Source organism: Squalius cephalus (assembly GCF_949319135.1).
Source record: "Squalius cephalus genome assembly, chromosome: 3".
Classification (NCBI taxonomy): Eukaryota; Metazoa; Chordata; class Actinopteri; order Cypriniformes; family Leuciscidae; genus Squalius; species Squalius cephalus.
In genome coordinates this window covers 26,725,949-26,745,386 of record NC_137124.1, presented here as the reverse complement: position 1 = coordinate 26,745,386, position 19,438 = coordinate 26,725,949, and the positions used below count along the sequence as shown (strand labels likewise).

General features: G+C 38.2%; 1 protein-coding gene across 2 annotated transcripts; it reads right to left on the bottom strand.

The window, feature by feature from the left end:
* Positions 1–5,508: 5,508 nt before the first annotated feature.
* On the bottom strand, positions 5,509–17,628 carry syt13 (synaptotagmin XIII). 2 transcript variants are annotated; one of them, XM_079866296.1, is made up of 6 exons: positions 17,187–17,628; positions 14,331–14,532; positions 13,214–13,351; positions 11,693–12,009; positions 7,023–7,146; positions 5,509–6,406 (listed from the first exon to the last, which is right to left on the bottom strand). In XM_079866296.1, exons 1-6 carry the CDS (start codon positions 17,598–17,600, stop codon positions 6,102–6,104), a joined length of 1,500 nt encoding a protein of 499 aa, XP_079722422.1. In that variant the 5' UTR covers positions 17,601–17,628; the 3' UTR covers positions 5,509–6,101. The 2 variants fall into 2 exon arrangements, with proteins under 2 accessions (XP_079722422.1, XP_079722421.1); XM_079866295.1 differs by having other exon boundaries at positions 7,023–7,149; positions 17,187–17,627.
* Positions 17,629–19,438: the final 1,810 nt, after the last annotated feature.

Sequence of the window (19,438 nt, the reverse complement as noted above, 5' to 3'; positions counted from 1 at the left end):
ACATGAACAAGTTAGTGCTGAAGGGCCACATTTTCCTTTTGTTATGCAACATGAAACAGATGTTGCAGTTTGATTCAGAATGGACTATTCTTCTTTGTGCTATGCTGCTTGTTTCCTCTCCAAAAGGCTCAGGAGAATTGCTTGAGTAGTGTAAATTTAATTAAATAAAATGTGGAGTGTGTATATGAGGATGTTAACTGTGACAGGATTATTGACAGGATCATTGGCAGGCTGATTTGATTTGAAAGCATAACTGGGTGAAGTAAAGCATGCACCAGGTGACTGCTGTAAATAATGGTTGGCTCAAATCTCAGCAGCTAGCAGTGGTGCTTAAATGCCCAGGGGAGGTTTCATAATAATGAAAATGGAATTGAGAGGACAAAAGGACAGGTCTTTGTCTGATGTGAAGAAATGAAAAGAATTTGACCTGTATAAGATATTAAATCTATATTACTAAACACACTGGGAAACCTGCTCTTACAACGGAAGAGTTAACATGGAATCAACATGAAATCTTATTTTACTTCCATAATCTAACATGTTTACAAATGAAACCGGATATATATCAGGAACAGTGCTGGGCAGATTACTTACAAATTGTAGTTTTGTAATCTAAATGACTAATTTTAGGTAATGTATTCTCTGACTAATTTTTGATTACTTCTTAATTACTTTTGTCATAACTAGTTTATCACATCGTTTTGAATAGGATAATCTTGTACCATATTGATGAAAAAAAATACAAAGAGAAAGAAAATATATTCCATTCTTTGTTTTCAACAGCATTAAAAAGTGCATTAAATATTACATTACGTCAGGGTTTCCCAGACTGCGGTCCGTGATGTAACTGCAGGGGTTCGTGAGTTTAATGAAAAGCTATTAGGTATTTAAATCATGAAAAATCAAATAAAAAAATACTCAAAAAGATTTTAACAAATTGTTTACCTACATATCTGTCATATGACCATTAACCGACATCAGAGAACAGTGAACTTTATTTTATTATTATTTGTTATTATTATTGACATAATTTTATTATTGACCTAACTTATTAACTTAAAATGTAAGGGCTTAAGAGGGTTCAAATAGAATAAAAAAGGAATCCCTGCATTGCATGTAAATATGAAAAGATGGGAATTTGTACATTTTAATGTGTTTAAAGACAAAAGCCTTCCAAATACAGTACATGGTTATAGGACTCACTGAGTGATAATTAAAATAAAATTGAATGTGTTCGTCAGGATTAGATATGCAATGTTGAGAAAAACACTTGTTAAAAGTGAAATCGTTTGTGTGAATCTAGTGATCTCAGGGTCTCGGTGTTCAGTGATATAGGCTCATGTCTAGTGGCGGGTCTGAATATGCAGTTCCACAAACCTGGAAGAACTTCTGAATGAATAAGGAGTAGACTAGACTTTTATAGAAAGGAACATTTAAAACATAACAAAGAAGTAGAATCAATGAGTTGTGAATAATTTACGGGCATACGAATAACATGTAATCAATAGAAAAGTAACTGTAGTCTGATTACGAATATTTTAAAGTGTGATATAATCTAATTACAAGAATTACATTTTTGTAATCTGATTACGTAATCCAGATTACAGTTACTACCCAGCACTGATCACGAAATGTTAGATACCAGAATGGAACCAGGTGTTTGGAGGGAAGGGTATGACAGGTTTTCATAGGCCAAAAAAAAGGAAAAGTCTTTTTGGAGGTGGAGCAAGTTATTACATTTGGATTAAAAAATAAAAATACCAAGACAACCATGTTTATTTGGTATAACATACGCCAATGAATCATGCACAATAAGGCCAAGAGTGTGCACAATGTGCACTCTTTTGTAAATTTGAATTACCTGTTGGTTTTAATATGCTTTTTACATTTAATTTACATTTATTTTGTCCACAATAGTCATCAAAGCAGAACAATTTATGTCTAAGAGGACACATTCAGTCACAGTACATATCTTAGTGCTTGTTCTCCACTTGCTTCCTATGCGTGTGTCTCTGCATTGAAATTCTATCAGTTTGTTTCTGTTTCTGTTTTTTTTTTTTTTTTCTTCCTTCATTAGCTGTTACTTTCCCCTTATCCTCTTATCTCTGTCTCCTTGTCCCAGTTATTGATCTCACAACTCTGGTAAAATTGATCAACCAGCCTTGGGTTTGTCGAATTGTTACAGTCAGTCAAGGACTTATGGATTTATTACTGCTAGTAATGAGTGGATTGTCGAGGATGAGATGGTCTAAAACCAGTCACTCTGTAAATTACCAACCAGCCCTCGTATTGAATGCAGAAAGGATCTTGATCACTCAGCCTTCTCACATCACCGTGGCAACATGGATCAGTTTAACCCAGGAGAGGCTCAGAGGGCAGACTGGATGACACACACACAGACACACGACTCGGTCGCTTCAAGCAGTGATTTGTAAAACATGTAGCAACCCTCAGTCCGTTCACAGGTTATTTGATTGCTTGTTGAATAGAGAACACTTTCTCATATAATTTCATTCAAGATTGTGTCCATACATGCTTGTGAGAGACATGTACATTATGGAGGGAGATTTCAAGTGGAAGTTTGTTCACATTATTAGTTTTTAACTGATGGTTATACAGTACATGCAGTGAAGTCCAATTGACCCTTAGGAAAAAAAAATCTATTTTAAATTGGAATGAATTGAATGGAATTTTTTTTTAAATTTTATTTTTACCAAATATTGGATTAAAAAATGTACATGAATTACTTGGTAGTTGGTATGGCAGCAGCACTCAAGCTGACATTATCATGTTATCCAGCATGGTTTAAAAATCATCTAGATCTTTTTCTGAATATCAACAGGGCTGTGAATTGGTGGAGGGAGTCACTTGTTTCATTCTTGAAACAACCTTGTGTTTTTTTGTTGTTTTTTTACATTGTTACTGCATCCCAGTTTGCCTGATTATACCATGCCCAAAAAGTATGCACTGTTGTTGTGAAGAAAAGGCAGATGAGAGTGTACCAGAAGAGTATGCAAGCTTTTTTTATGTCATAAAATTGCACTGCCACATCTTTACATGCATTCTGTTACTGTAAATCAGCCTGTCAATGATCCTGTCCCAGTATACATTCTCATATACACACTCCACATTTTGTTTAATTAAATGTATACTACTCAAGCCCTAGCCTATTGGAGAGAAAACAAGTAGCATGAGTCACAAAGATGAATTGTTCATTTTGATTTCATGCCACGGTGATTTTAAGAGTGTTTGTGTGCGTTCAGGATGTTCTGCTCCTCTCCCGCTGTCTCTTGTTTGTTCCGGCTGATGCCACACAAAGACAAAGGAGAGAAAGAGACAGATGAGATGATATAGAGCAGGTAGCTTCATGCAGTAGCTTTTTCTCTCCTTGTTTTGTCTGACAGCAATGCTCATGCCTGCCTCACTCCGCTCAGCATCAGAAAGGAATATTTTCTAGGGCATCTTTTCCCTCCATCTATATTTAATGTGTTGTTGTTTTTGGGAAGAACCTTTCCCAGTGTGATAAGGGATTTCAGATGGATTTGTTCAAAGCCGTGTTATGTTCGATGTGAATGAGGACAACATGTTTTTTTTGTCTGCTGTCCATGCTGGGCAAAGAAAATAATGAGCTTTAATTTTGCGGTTTTCACATATAAAACCATAATGAGAACTTTAATGAGATCTCTCTCTCTCTCTCTCTCTCTCTCTCTCTCTCTCTCTGAATATATTTTAGATATGCATTGTGTAGGAAACACATGTCATTCTCTCCACTTTATCACTTGATCAGAAACATTTTTCAGTTGCAAAACATACTTATGAATTCACTAGCGATTTTATTTAACCTGAAGAGCCCGTTGCTCGGTTCTTTTGAAATAAGGCAATTTTTTTCTCATTCATATTGTGTTTAAACATGCTTGCTAGTGACAGCAAGCTTAAAGTAATTTATCATGTGACGTGTAGTGTGTTCACATATTCATTCACTCACACACACACACAGCTCCTCCAGGAAGAGCGAGCCAGCACAATCATTTTTAGCTCTGGCAGGGCAATATCTAGCAGGTGGGAGTTTTTTTGTTTTTTTTATCAGTGGGATTATGCAAGTAGCTCATCAGTGATGCATTGCAGTTACTGCTGGTATCCTGTGCCATTTTCAAGGCTTCCGAGCAGACAGACAGACACTGGACCTGTCCATTCTGATTATACAGACATAATAAGACTGGGTACTGTGGTAAAAGAAAGATGACTTTAATATGCTCTTATCAAGTACACTCCCCATTTTGTTTTCCATTCTCTCTCTCTCTCTCTCTCTCTCTCATACATTCATCAGTGTGTGTTCGTTTGGTGTGGTTTGTGGGAGGTGTTGTTGGCCTGGATATCTGTCACTTCCTTGCTTGCTCTTGCTCATCTATGTGTCATCTATCATGTCTGACCATGCCTAAAAATAGATCCAGCAAATCTCTGAAGCAAACACATGAGAAATAGCACATTTTGAGAAAAGAGTTTTTATTTCACTCCAACATAAGGTTATTTGTTTCAAGCATATCTGTGGGTTAAAAATAGAAATACATTTCTGTCTGTATGAAATCAAGAGTGTTATGCAGTAAGTCATACAGATGGATCAGATTTCAGTGATTAACAGTGATCCCTCTCTGGAAAAGTATCAAGCACAGAAATCATGTAAATCCGATAATGATTGCACCGAAAAGATGACGGACGGGCAATTTGAGATGTACAACAAACAGTGACTGGGCTGAAAACTTTCATATAGGCTACAGCTGCATATACAGCTGTTTGATTTGATTTGCCATGTGGTTGAATGACTACTGTGTTGGTTTTAGCACAAAATATGCATTCCTTCCAAGAAGCTTAAATGTGATGCATACAATTTGTTTTAGTGGCATTTGGATGCATTGGTTAGTGAAGCAGTTGTGGTTAGTATTTGTGTTTAAGAGGCCTAAATATTTCTGTTATTAACGTCAGTTTTAGGCATGTCATCTGTAGAATGTGCACTCCTGGTAAAACTCAAATACATTTCTAGAATAAAACAGGGCAATAGAAGATATTTTGAAGAATATGGGTAACCAAACATTTGATGGGCCTGATTAACTTCCATAGTATTTTTTTTTCTCGATACTATGGAAGTCAATGGGGCCCATCAACTGTTTGGTTACCCATATTCTTCAAAATATCTTCTTTTGTGGTTTTGTGAAAGAAATTGATACAGGTTTGGAACAACATGAGGGTGAAATGATGACAGAATTTTCATTTTTGGGTGAACTATCCCTTTAATGAGACAAAATGTCAACATTTTACAACATCAGGATCTGTAGCCCGATAAGTGAAATACCTATAGGTCTCCAAACTGAGTAATCGTTAGTAGTATACATTTCCTGCTATTTATATATATATATATATATATATATATATATATATATATATATATATATATATATATATATATATATATATATATATATATATATATATATATATATATAATTAGAAGACAGTGATACATTTACATTTATTTCTGTATGCGTGCATCTTGAGAAGAGTAAAGCTGCCGTATTGAGACCCTGTATATTTATTTAATTAGTGCGTTACTACTGTAAATATACTAGCTACAATCTACAGTTAGTGAGCATGGCTCCATCATTCCAGCTGTGACAGTGGGACGAAGAGGATCCATAATAACAGGAAAACAAAAATGTTTGATATTAATCTTAAAAATGAAATGTTTGAATGTTTTGGTGTCTCTCTAAGTGTTCCAACCACATTAGACTAATTTCAGGATGGCTCCAACTCGGACCAGTTTAAAACAGCATTGAGTATTTTAAACACACATTAATAACAACACCAAAGTTAAATGCAGCACTGCTTACATTAAAATACTCTAAACTACTGTGTAACAAGTAGTTTAGCCTTTACCTGCAGAGAAGTTAGTTTCATATTACGAAATGATAACAGCTGGGTTCATTCATTAAATCTACTTAAATATTTAGTATATTGGAGAACTACATATTTTTGCACAGGAATAGAGTACTATTGTAAAAACCCAAGGACATTGTGTATAGGTGGTGGTTTGGAGAATATTAACATTCTTAGGTGTATAGAGGATGCCACATTGCAATTTGCTTGCGTGGATTATCTAGCATCTGTTTCCAGTGCTGCAGGCCGGTGCCGGAGGTGTGGAGCCCCAGCATGCAGCGGCCCAGGGGGTGCAGGGTCCCGGGACTGGCCAGGTTCAGTACCTCCAAATCCACGCTGGATTTAGCCAGCAGCTCACTGGGCAGCTCCAACATCATCATCTCGTTCCAGACCGGATTCATCTTGTGCTTCACTCGCCGCGTCTGCTTCTTCTTCAGCTTGGCATTTTGATGTTTCAAGGTCAACTTTACTGACAGATCTATCAGAGAACATACAGGTACAGTACTCTCTTTATTACACCTAAAATATTGACATTAATATTGTATGTACTGTATGTATTTGTTTAGGACAAGCGGTTTGGAAAATTGATGGATATATTTAATGTGTGTACATGCACACTACCGGTCAAAAGTTTGGAATAAGAAAGAATGTTTTTGCATTTATTTTTTTATCAAAAATTCAGTAAAATCAGTTATATTGTGAATATGTTGTACATTATTACAATTTAAAAGAACTGCTATATGGATATATTTTATCCATATAATTTATCCATAATCCATGTAATTTCCTGTGATGGCAAAGTTTTCAGCAGCCTTAAGTGGAATCTTTTTTTAATATATTCAAATATAAAACTGTTCTATTAATTTGTAATAATGTTTCACAATATTACTGATTTTACTGTATTTTTGATTAAATAAATAAAGCCTTGGTGACTTTAAATAACATTAAAAATTATTAATCCAAATATTGACCAGTAGTTTATTATTGAACTGCTGAATCTCTTTTTCACATCCATCTTAATAGTTGATTTGGAATAAATGTTATTTTTCACATTGATTTGAGTGTCGTTATGATGGTATGTTTGTGGTAAATACCTATGTTGTCTTTCAGTTTGTCTGACTGAAGTCCTCTAGCCTTCATTACTACCACCCCAAGTCTATTGGCTGCTGGCAGATAACTGAGCGACAATAGTAGCTCTCCAGCTGATGATGTCACTTCCTGCTGAAAAAGAAAACTTTGGGTTGAAAGTCTTGAAATGCTTCTTGGGTAAAAGTTTTTGAATAAAATAATTAACGTTAAAATACATTTTTGTGTCAGGCAATTTTACTTTTTAACTCTGTGTTCACATAAAAAGAGATTTTCGAATTTGCATAATCATAATTTCTTCTTGCAGGGTTAATGAACTTGACTTTTGATTGCATAAAGAATCATTTCATGCAAATGTTTTAGTAATTTATGAAGCAGACTGAATGTGACCAGTTCCTCTCTCAGGGCAAAAGGTGGTCATTTTAAATTGTCAATTTGTCAGCAAAGCCCTCTGATTAAACACTCTGAATTATGGTATTTCATAACCATCATGACCTTTTTCAAATCTGCCCCTGCCTTCAGTCAGCCCCACTTAATCAGCTGCATGAGCAGAGCATGGCATTTTACTGAAATATAATCTGGTGCTTTTGATTCAGGTCTGACAAGATTGGATTAATTAAACCGTTGTGTTTGATATTACTCCAGTGCAGTGGCGATGAACACAGTGACATAATACTGATAAATATTATTCAAACGAACAACATGGAAAGCTTTAAGGTACTGCAATCATTATTCATAGTCATATTAGCATCTTAGGCATCATAAACCAAAGCCCTATCCTGAATAATCAAACATGAATCATATGATAAATAAGAGTACACACAATAATAAAGTGTGAACATCTTGTCGTATCTGAACAAATACATTCTGAGTGGTGCTCATTACCCAGTTCAACCTGCGTCATCCTCTTCATCCCTGACACGTTACATACTGTACATGCAAACAAACACACACACACAAATACCTCTAGGCCCGCTCAGGCATTACTACCGCTCTCTCTCTCTTTCTCCCTCTCTTTCATCCTCTCTGCAGTCCAATGGTAGTTAGTAATTCCTGGCATGTCTGTGTGTGTGTGTATCTGTTAGAAGCAGATCTCCTCTGGGAGGTGTGATGACGCAGATAAAGATCTCCTGCTCTGGAGGTCTATGACATCAACAGATAGCACAGCAGTGGGGGTGGAATGCATGCATGTGTTTGTTTATGTGTGTGCTTAAATCTATGAGTTGGGACCCACAAGACTGATTTTAAACAAACAAGGTACGGAGGGAGTACAGTATCCTAAAATAAACTCAGATCTATTCTCCTACCACCTCTTATGCGCAGTAACCTGCACGTATGTGGAAGTCCAAAAGAAATGTCTGAGCTCTTTCTAAACTGTCAATATGTGCACTTGTAGAAATACAAACACAGTAAGCATCCCATAACAAAATCTTCATCTCACACCAAGTGTGTGACCATGGCAATTGAAAAGTGTGTCAAAAGTATATTACCTCTATTGCTGTGCTGTATATGTTTTAGTGTTTATATGTTTTAATATGTTTTCACTTGCATCAGTAACATTCCAACACAGAACTCCAGCATGATTGCCTGGCTGACTTTTTTCAACTCTCTGCCAACAAATATATGTCATACACTTGCACACAAGTTCTCAGTCAGGAATAGGATGAACACTTTTTAAAGTCCAATAAATATAAATCAGTTATAATTATGTACATTCATAGTCATTGTCCACACTAATGTGATTTAATTATTTATGTTTAAATTCCTATTTATTACATAGACCTCTGAAATACTCTATTCTGGTCGGTCAAATGGGATTTAGCGGGCACATATTTGGGTCATTCTTGCAAAGTGGTGTCTACTTTGCAACAGTTGAAATAAACTTTAAATACCAATAAATCATAAAATGTTTGCATATGTGTATTATGTTTGCTTTGGCAACTTCCGGATTTTACATATTTTAATCTATATTTTGATAAATGAAGTCTTATTTCCAAAATGTCCCATGCTCTTTAAACTATCATGATGGCAGACAGACTCCATTTTACAAAAGGCTGGATTTGTACTTATTTGTCTGTGGTGTTACTGCCTCTCTTGGTGGAAATAGTGGTAACACCACAGCACAGAAATAAATAGTTACAAGTGCTTATAAGCCTAACCACTTGTGTTTAATTAAAATTAATTCAATTGGTCAAAATGTCCTTAAGCTTCAATTTTACTGAATATATATTAAACATTTTAAATACATACCGATAAATGTTATTTAATATATATATACTGTACATTACAAATTCTGCCTCTCATTTGCCACTCTAATTAAAGAATGACTCACACTGATGAGGTTTATTTTGTGATAATGACCAACTGACAAAGTTCGTATTGACTGTATCATGAAGCCGAATTTCAAAGTTCTAAATGTGCAATGGCCATATTGTGCTCTTTTACAAAGTCTTGATTTTGTTTTTGGGGTCTACTAGAATAGTTTTTCATGCTTGAATGTTCAAAAAACAAAAAATGCAACTCTGAATCTGAGTGGCTCCCGTCCAGCGCCTGTGAGATGATGGCAGCTCTGGCTGCTAAGCCTCACAGTGCCGCTGGATAGACCGTCTCCACCTTGCATGCAATGGCCATCCTGCAGGCCAAAGCGCTCAATGGATGAGGGTAGTTCTGAGCCGGGGTTCTGCATGCCATTTTTATTCTGGGCAAGCTGAATCGTGCGGCCGACATGCTCTCACGACAGCTCACGTTCCCGGGAGAATGGAGACTCCATCCCCAGGTGGTCCAGCTATTTGGAGGCGCTTCGGGACCGCACAGGTAGATCTATCCCCCCCCCCCCCCCCCCGGACACGTCCCACTGCCAGTTGTTCTATTCCCTGACCGAGGTGACCCTCGGCACTGATGCACTGGCACACAGCTGGCCCCAGGGCCTACGCAAATATGCGTCCCTGAGAGTTAGTTGAGCTTAAAATCCTGTCTCTAAGGACAGTGCTCCTGACTTTGCTCGCTTCCTTCAAGAAGATGGGGGACCTGCAGGCATTTTTGGTCAGTGAATGGTGGTGGTGAACTTGGAGGAGGAGGACTTGGAGAGCTTGCCCCTGGAGGAGGCATATGCAGCCCTCACACTGCTGTATCCCGTTCATGCACTGCATGTTTACGTGGACCACATGCAGAGCTTCAGAAGCTCAGAGCAGCTTTTTGTCTGCTTTGGAGGTCAGCAGAAGAGAAAGGCTGTCTCCAAACAGAGGTTGGCCCACTGGATAGTGGATGCCATCACCTTGGTGTACCAGTCCACTCTGGGTGTTGCCTCTGCCTGGCAGACATCTGCAGAGCTGCGAGCTGGGCGACACCTAACACATTTGCGAGATTCTACAATATCCGGGCAGAGCCTGTCTCCTCGCGTGTATTGGGTACAAACAGGTAATGTACTGGAAGACTGGCTCGGTGTCTCATTTGCGGCGCCATTCCCTCTAACAGGGGGAGATGAGCACCTACTTGCTCTTCAGATACTTGCTCACCCTCTCGGCGAAACCTGAATCAAATTCCTCCAGCATCCTTCGGCAGTCAGACGCGGAGGCATCTGACCACAGGCCCAGTACTTGTGTGCATGTCCGGCCGGTCAGCCCTTGTACTTGACTAGATACCCATATGATGTGACCCTTGGTAATCCCATATGTGTATTGTCCACGACACGGTAAACCTGGGTCTTTCCATGTGCTGTTCTGCTCTTCCCTGTCTCTGCACCGTAACAGCTCCTCCTTGGCTAGGTAGTACCTACCACAGAGACCTTCCATATGTAGCACTGTCAGTCCATATGTGTACTTCCAAACGTTACCACCCTTCGGGCAGGGTGTGGTCTCCGTAGCGTTCCCCTCCTTTGGGATTGGGCATGGTTCCCCAGCATTTTGGTCATGGCTGAAAAACGGAAATTGAGTTCCGAAGCACTCTTCCCTGGGGTAGGAACAGCAGCTTCGACCGCCATCAAAGAAAACAATGTCCCTTCCATCCCGCTTGGTATGGAGGACTATCCCTTGGGCTTACATGGTGTGCTGGGTAGGTTACGACTTTATGAGAGCAGTTTGCCAAAAGGGCACGCGGCAGCTTGCCAGCATCTGCGTCTCCAACACTTGTAACACAGTTCAGTGGCTATGGCGCTTTCCGGGACCCCATGACGTCAGTCCGACGTACATTAGTAACCTAGACGTTTTTCGCCGACTATATAGTAGGGAAGTATGCAATTTCATTGCAGCCTCCAGCCTCTGTGAAACCCCTCCTTCCGAAAAGCTCAATGTGCTCTGATTGGTCAACTGCTTCCAGCATGTTTTGGAAATTCCACGCCTTACCATAACTGTGAGTTTCAACACGTTATTAATGCAAAATCAGGCTTCGCCCCCTTTTTTGCATAATGCCTTGGGCAGGAAATATTTGAATGAGGAATATTGTGAAGTAAATTCCTTGAAGAAATCTACAATCGAGGTGTTTCAGGGAGTTCAGAAACAGTGCTTAGTGATATAGAGAATAACTCCCGTTGGAGTGGACTTTGTTCTTTGTTACTTTGCAGACCTTTTTCATGCTCAAACAGCAACATTACACATAGTTGAAAATGTAACAAAAAAACAAAAACCATAATAGGTCCTCATTAAGATTTAACTTGTGCACATTTGTAAGCAATGTTCCTCACCTGTTTGGGTGGCTGTAAGTCAACCCAGCAGTCAGCGTCCAACATCATGCTCACATCAGCCAGCTTAAAGCGCATCGTGCCCAGAGTAGAATTATGGGAGAATCGATCACAGCAGTGAAGGGAGAGGGCCACTTCTCCATCTAGACCATCCATGTCTTCTGTGCCCTCCACAGGGAGGGCGAACACCAGCTCCTCTTCCCACTGCACATGTGCTGCGAGCTTGTGGACTGCTGTCTGCGCGTGCTTCTGCTCTTCAGAGACACTCACACACCCTGAAATATATCCCTCACATCCTGCATCCACTGATATATTCTCCGCTGCGGAAGAAAGGAGAATATGAGTCATATTATAACAAGGAACAGGATGACAAATTGAGCCACATGAAGCTGCTCCAAACCTCAGCGGCACCAAGCATATCTCTTTTTCATAACTCCTCACTTTTCATTCCTTTCTACATCTCAACCAGCATGACTGATCATCTCCCTCTTTCCTCTTTGGATGTGCAGAATAGAGGTTTTGAGTTTAAAGCAGATTTACTCTCATTACAGATAATGATGCATATCAATCATGGCTGCAACTATTGAAATGGTAATTATGTGACTAAGAGGCTTTAAGCTGCCTGAAAGAGGCTTTTATTTCTCTCAAACATCGGTTTAATCACAGAGAGTTTTGAATATCAAATCCCCCCTCTGGTCCAGCCTCAAAAGCAGACCAAAAACGCTGTACGGTGACACTAAAAACACAACACACCTGTCTGAGCCATAAGAGGATTACAATTACAACACCAAAGCCTGCTTTTTACAGATATCTGCTCATGTTGTGTGACCTTCTGGTGACCTTAAAACTGCTCCTCTTAGAGCTTCAGGTGATGTGTTTGGTAAGGCTTCTTTTTGTTTTTTTTTCAAAGTCAGAGCCAGTCTTCAGATTTTGGCTAGTTGTAGTTCTAAGAATATGGCGTAGTGTATAATGGGCATATTCTCTGACTTTAACTAGTTTTAAAATCGTACCTGGTCGACTGACATTTGTTAAGACATCTGCTTTAAACATTAGTCCTCATGATAACTTTCGTTAACTTTACATTAAGTAAATCCACTTCAAAAGCTATTGGACAGCAATGCCATAGAAATATACAGAGCGACCGCAAAAACAGAAGTTAAAAGACAATATTCTAAAGATGGCTGCACCCTTGTTTCTCTGGCGCATAAGGTCTATAGTATTTATAAAAAATTAGAATTTTTAGCTTTTATTTTTATATTTTCAGCTTTCATTTTAATTGCAGTAATTTGGTTATGTGCTTTTCTTATTTTCATGCATTTTTTAAAAAATATATATTTATATTTAGTTTAATTTATTTGTTCCTCACGCAAAGATATCATATGGCGACAAAAGTTATCATACAATCAAAGTTATCATAAATTATCATCACCAAAGGGATGCTACACAATATCCTGAGATTCACCTGCGATCCACAGGTGCCCCACTATCTTTCTAGAAACAGTAGAGTAGATGCATGTTTGTTACCTTCTACAATGCTGATGTGTAGCTCTCCACTCTCTTTGTGTAGACTAATGGAGAAGTGCAGTTTAGGATATAGGATAGAGCTACTTGTCGTCATGGCACCGGTTTGCTCAGATGTGCAGGGCGTTTCATCTGTGGAAGCTGATGTAAAGGAAATAAATGGGAGTGTAGATTAAGTTCTGAGTAAATAAAGACTATTTTAGGAGAAGGGTTCTTACTAAAATCCTTTGTATTCCTGCATGAGACTAGAACAACATGATGGACCATAGTTAGTTCTGACCCTCCTGGGAATTTCTCTTTTTGTATGCATTATTGGTGGGGATTTTTCAGTGACTCTTGTTACATTGATAAGTAGTTATTTGCAAGTGACAGCTTTTCTGAAGAGAGTTATGAAATCATTTACTCATCTGATTCAATTAATATCATCGATTCGTTTATGATTCATTTGTTAGAAGCTTGAAGACATGTAGTGTCAGGAACTCTTTTTCATTGGTAGATCAAAAATAGACAATGTAAATGGGAATAGTGTGACCAAAAATGTAAAAAACCATAAAAGCAATAAACTCGGCACATGCAGCACGACATTCAGAACAACAGCAAACATGTTGTTAAATTCTTTGAGATAGATAGCATTCACTTCTCTTTATCTCTTTCTTTCTCTGCATCATAGTGGGTGGATAAAATTAAGTCTTTCTCATAAAGGAGGGCCTTGATCATGAATTATAATGTTGTATGTAACCTTTACTTATCGTGATAGATGCTGAGCACTATGAGTCAGACCAATGTATGCGTATGAAAGTATAACGATAGCCTCCGGCTCCGGGCAAAATCTGTACAGATTTTAACAACATCAAAAATGTTAATGGCCGAAATTTCAGTTAGCGTCTAATTCATTAAGGGGTGAAATGACTAATAGTTCACAATTCAAAATTTTCAGCTCCATATAAAGTCAACCTCAGATTTAATGATTTCAGACTGACTGAAATTACCTGGTTTCTCACACTGGCTGAAGTGGACTGGAATGCACAGAGAAACCAGTCTCACACACACACACACACACACACACACACACACACACACAAAGCCTCCACCAGTGAGATTTTAGCTGTCATATGCTTACCTTGCCACGGGAGGGAGAAGACCTCACGTTCTGTTGCCTGGTTACAGGTGTCGAGCTCGGCAGCAGACATGTCGTTGGCAGCTCCATGTTCTTTGTAGTTTACCACCTCTTGAGAAGTGACAGAAGGTTTGGGCCGGTAGATTTTAGGGAACTTCAAAGATGCTTGAGGTTGGATGGGTTCGGTGCACTTCTGCACACTGAACTAAAACATGTACATGAAGAAGAGAAAGAAAATAAAAATGATGAGCTACAGGGAAATAATATGATTGGCCGCAATTTCTTAAAATTATAATGGGATATTCGGAAAATATTGATCATGCCAAGTAATAACATTCCAGTAATACTTGATCTAAACCAAAAAGTATATTCAATAAAACTAGACTGACCCAATAAAAAAATTAAATAAATAAAAAATCCCAGAGGAACTGAAGATGAAAATAGAAGAAAAGAAATTCCAATCACCATACTTAAACCTTACATAATACAGTACTCTGCTTTGATTTTAACCACCATCCAATGTCACAGATATGAGACAGGGGCATTTCACTAAAGGGTTTAGAGTCTGAAAAAACATGCATGAATGAAAAATCAACACCAGAATACTCCATTTCCCCCAGGTGGGCAGTTAACATGCTGAAATAGTGCACAGAGAAAGGAGCGAGAGAGGATATTCTTATATTCCTCTCATCTTCCCCTGCCCCCTCATCATTAATAATTTATACTGGTGCAATGAGACTGTGCTCGCCTATTTTACAATTCGATATGAAACTGACCTTAATACTAAATATATACTGATACATGCACACACAGTCATATGATCCTTTAGATACTTAAATTCTGTCTTCATTGTGGTGGTCTTTTAGACAAAATCAGCAAATGAGTAAGGATCAGTTTTTGCTCATGCATTTGCCACTGATGCTCTTGTCTGCCCCAGCTTACATTTTAATTGGGTATATCTTCAAAGACTTAAGATGGAAATCTACAGAATCCAGTCATAAAAATTGAATTTACTGTATAATGCGGAATGTCGCGGAATCAAATAGCGAAAGGGATTTGTGCCACTGTTCTAATGGTTTGATGTGGGTGTAATGTTGTCTGTGGCTGTAGCGCACAACGCAGGAGATTCAAAGAAACAAACAACGTTACAGAAGACTGAACCTCAGAAATGATTTTTTGCCACCTATTTTTGTTTTAAAATGGACTTACCAGCAATTTGTTTCCATAGTTACTGATTAGTTTCAACTGCATTTCATTTAGCTCCCTTTGTTTGCCCTGTGTATATATAGCCCATAGTTCCCTTGGTTCTTTGTCTAGTATTGTCTTGTATTGTTTTATGTACGAGCTGTTATGCTATCCTGTGTTACCTGGATTGTGTCATTTATTTGGATTAAAAGACTGCAGCAAATCCCTTCTTCTGTTCATCATTTTCTTGAATGTGACTGTGTGGCCCTTTTTTTGATATTTTGTTATTTGACATTTATTTAATTCACACACATATTCTGGCCTGTATATGAAGAATATGATTCATGAATATAAATATTTTGTATTTTGTTTTGACAACATTGTGATGACCAAATGTCCCCAAAAGGATAGTAAAATTTGAAATTATGCACATTTTGTGCACCAACCAGTGATCCCCACAAGAAAGACACCTTCATTTGTTAAATGTTAAAATGCAGTATATAATATTTCAGTAAGGGAGATAGGAAATATCATTAGCTCAAAATAAATCCAATTCAAGTCAATGGAAAGCCCCCGGCATGACAGAAGAACGATCATTTGTGTATGTGCAGCTATGTGAGTCGTGACTCTAGACTGTTTCAGGGAAAGCTTAGCAGATACCGAACAACACCAGCGTGTGAGTATGTGTGTGCACGAGCATCTCTGTCTGTGTTTTTGTGTATGAATGACAGTACACATCATTTCTAAACTAATTACCTCTGGAGAAGATTCTAATAATAACATGCTTGTCCCTCACCAGTCCTAAACCTGCCTGTTACTGGATGAATTTAATGTTCTTTGACACAATCAGAGTTCTGTGAGAGAGCTGATCTGATTTAAGAATACTGGTGGCTGATTTTCATCCTTCTCTTTTAATTTGCAGCTCTGCTTATGTTAATATTTCTTCCTCGAAGAGATAGAAATGATATTCTATTTTTTTATGACCACATAGTAAGATGCAGATTCAGAAGAAAATGGGCTGTAGAAAGAGACACTTTGGCTCTTTTTGTAATGTCTCTTTCTGGTTTCTCTCTTTCTCTTTGTATCTTAAAGAGACATCTTTTGCTCCTCATTAGGAAAGTATCAAGCATTCCTCAGAATGAACTTTATTTACAATACATATATATCATGAAAAAATTATATGATAAATATCACAAAGAAAATCATTCATGTCAACGAAAATGTCTGAAACTGTAATTAAAACACCATCCACAAATCATCTCACCCCAGTTTTTCTGATGATACCTTGCATGCACCAGTAAATAAGGTGTCATGTGTACAGATACAATGGCCATTACATTTGATTTACTATGTAATATATAGTATATTTGCATCATAATGTTACCTGTGGATCATTCCATAATTACATCCAGGAAAGAGTTCTTTTGATACATGCAAATAAATCCTTTTTAGTAGCCTACAGTATCACTGTTTCTGCCTCAGAGAGCTAACCTGTGTTATGTAAGCACCACTTCCATCCTTCCATCCAGGTGAGTCAGAACATTTCACTCGTTGAATACCTCTCATCTCTGTTAGTGTTTTTTGTTCTTTTAATAAGCTCTTTCTTTTGTATGTATTTAAATGTCAAATCTGATAGCTGGTCCATGGCTGTGTGAGAGTGAGTGTCAGTCTTACCTGTGTCAGAGTATGCAGGATACTGGGTTTGGCTTTCTCTGGATCAGTCTCGTCCCCTTTCTCAGGTTTCCCCTTCTTACAGCTCTTACAAAGCAGGGAGAGACCACACAGTGTCAACACTCCAGACACGGTACCCAGCGTAGCCCCCAACAGCGCTGTCGCAGACACGATCATTCCCACCAATAAACAGACACCCAAACACACCGAATGAAGTGCAGAGGAGAGAAGAGGAGAAAACAGGAGGAACAATCCACTCTTCAGTGATGTGCCTCCATGGTGAGAGAGGAGGAGAGAGGAGGAGAGTGGAGAGATACTAGAGACATAGGGTGGCACATGTGTGATGCACTGTCTGAAACCAACACAGCCAGGCAGACGGAGCAAAAGGGAGAGAGAGGAGGAAAGAGAGGCAGACATAGACAGAAGGGAGGTAATCAAAGGGGAGGTGCTTAGATGTCTGGCAACCCCTCCTCAATAAGAAGTCTGTCACTGCAGCCCACCCCCTTCATCACCAAAGTGGCTGCACGTCAGCCTTTACGTCAGAGCTGCATGAACTCACCTTCACACACTGGGTGTGCTGTAGCAGAGCTTCATATTCACACACAATATAGAAAGATTCTTAAAATAATGATGAATGGTATGCTACCACCACAGGAGCTGCATGCGCACTAGTATTGGGAATACACTTTACTCTCTTGTGTGCAAATATGTGTGCATATGTTGAAAAATGTAGAATATAACATTCATATTGAAACATTGGTTTGTTCTACACAATTTGTGACTTATAATAACAGAAAAAGCCTCTTCTCTGATGTTTTCACTACAAATACTTTGGACAGATGCCTATAGGTATTTGTCATTGTGAAACATCAATGAAAAAAAGAAAGAAAGATGAGGAGAAAGACATTCTCTTGCACAGACTAGGACTGTGTCTGTTAGGCCTATGCCTACAAATAATTTAAAGCATGACACACTGATTGAACATTAATATAATTTCACGAGGCCAGGTCTTACTTACGACTGCTTTTGGGAATATTTGTAAGACTTTTCCACTCTTGCCTAAAGATGGAGCTGTCTGTAATCGAAATCATGCATGAAGCCGCAATGTTTGATCGCTTTGACCTTGAGAACGCCAGAGAGAAAATGGATCTGTGACGCCATCTTGAGGTGATGTGAAAGGTAAACGCCTCATTGCAGCCTAATAACGCAAATGCCTACCTGAATAAATGGTCACATAAAACAACCCTTATTATTAAAGGACAGGATATCTTTAAGTTTAAAAAGCAGTTCCTTTAAAAAAGACGAGAACTTAATGGTTTCGTTAACGCCTGTCGAATGTGCATTCCGCCGGAATAGGCAGACGGATCACCTTATTAACCCTAGGATACATAGTATGTCATCTCTTTATAGGAGGCATGAGAAATACTGTTTCTTTTTTAGTTATCATTATCACAGTTGAGTCTGTTTGGAGTCAAAGTATGTGGGTCACATGACTTTTTTCAAACGTTCTGTGCTTGTTTTGTAAGTTTGACCTAAAGCCAACACATCCGCCCATGGTACAGGACATTCTGACTTTGTAGAAAGTAGTGGCATGTATTAATCTTACTTTTCTTACGCAAAAAAAAAATATATATTTTGATCATGCTGTTATTTCCCGCATTTTGAAAAGTCTGTATCCCCTAAGATATGTTGCCACATTAGGGTAAGAAAAAAGGATTATTCACAGTACTGACAATGAGTGATGTCTCAAGGTAAACTGCCAGTAGAAATCTCGTTCCAGGGTCAGGGCCCTTAGGGAAGATCCTTATAGGCCCTCCTGGCCTCTGGGCCCCCTGTACACAGTCCCCCTTCTCAATCTATGTAAAAATTGAAAAACATGAAAAATCTAACTAAAGTCTTCAGGATTACTTAGAAAATTGCATGTTGTGTCATCAATTACATTTTATGATTTATTAGGGATGGAGCTAAACCCTGCAGGAGAGGATGAAGACGAGTCAGTTAAGCAGTGTAAAAATACAAGAAATGTGTATGCCTCAATTTTAGGACACTTAGACATGTCATATATAGCCTACATGCAGTGTATTTTGCATAATTATTATTATTATTTATTTGATGTATTATTATTATCATTAAAAAGCCAAGTCTGTAAACATATTGTTTACACTGTATTAAATGTATTACTGTTTTTTATTTGTTGGCTATTTGTGTTGATCTCAATATTTGGATTTTTTGTTTCAAATATTTTTTCCACAAAA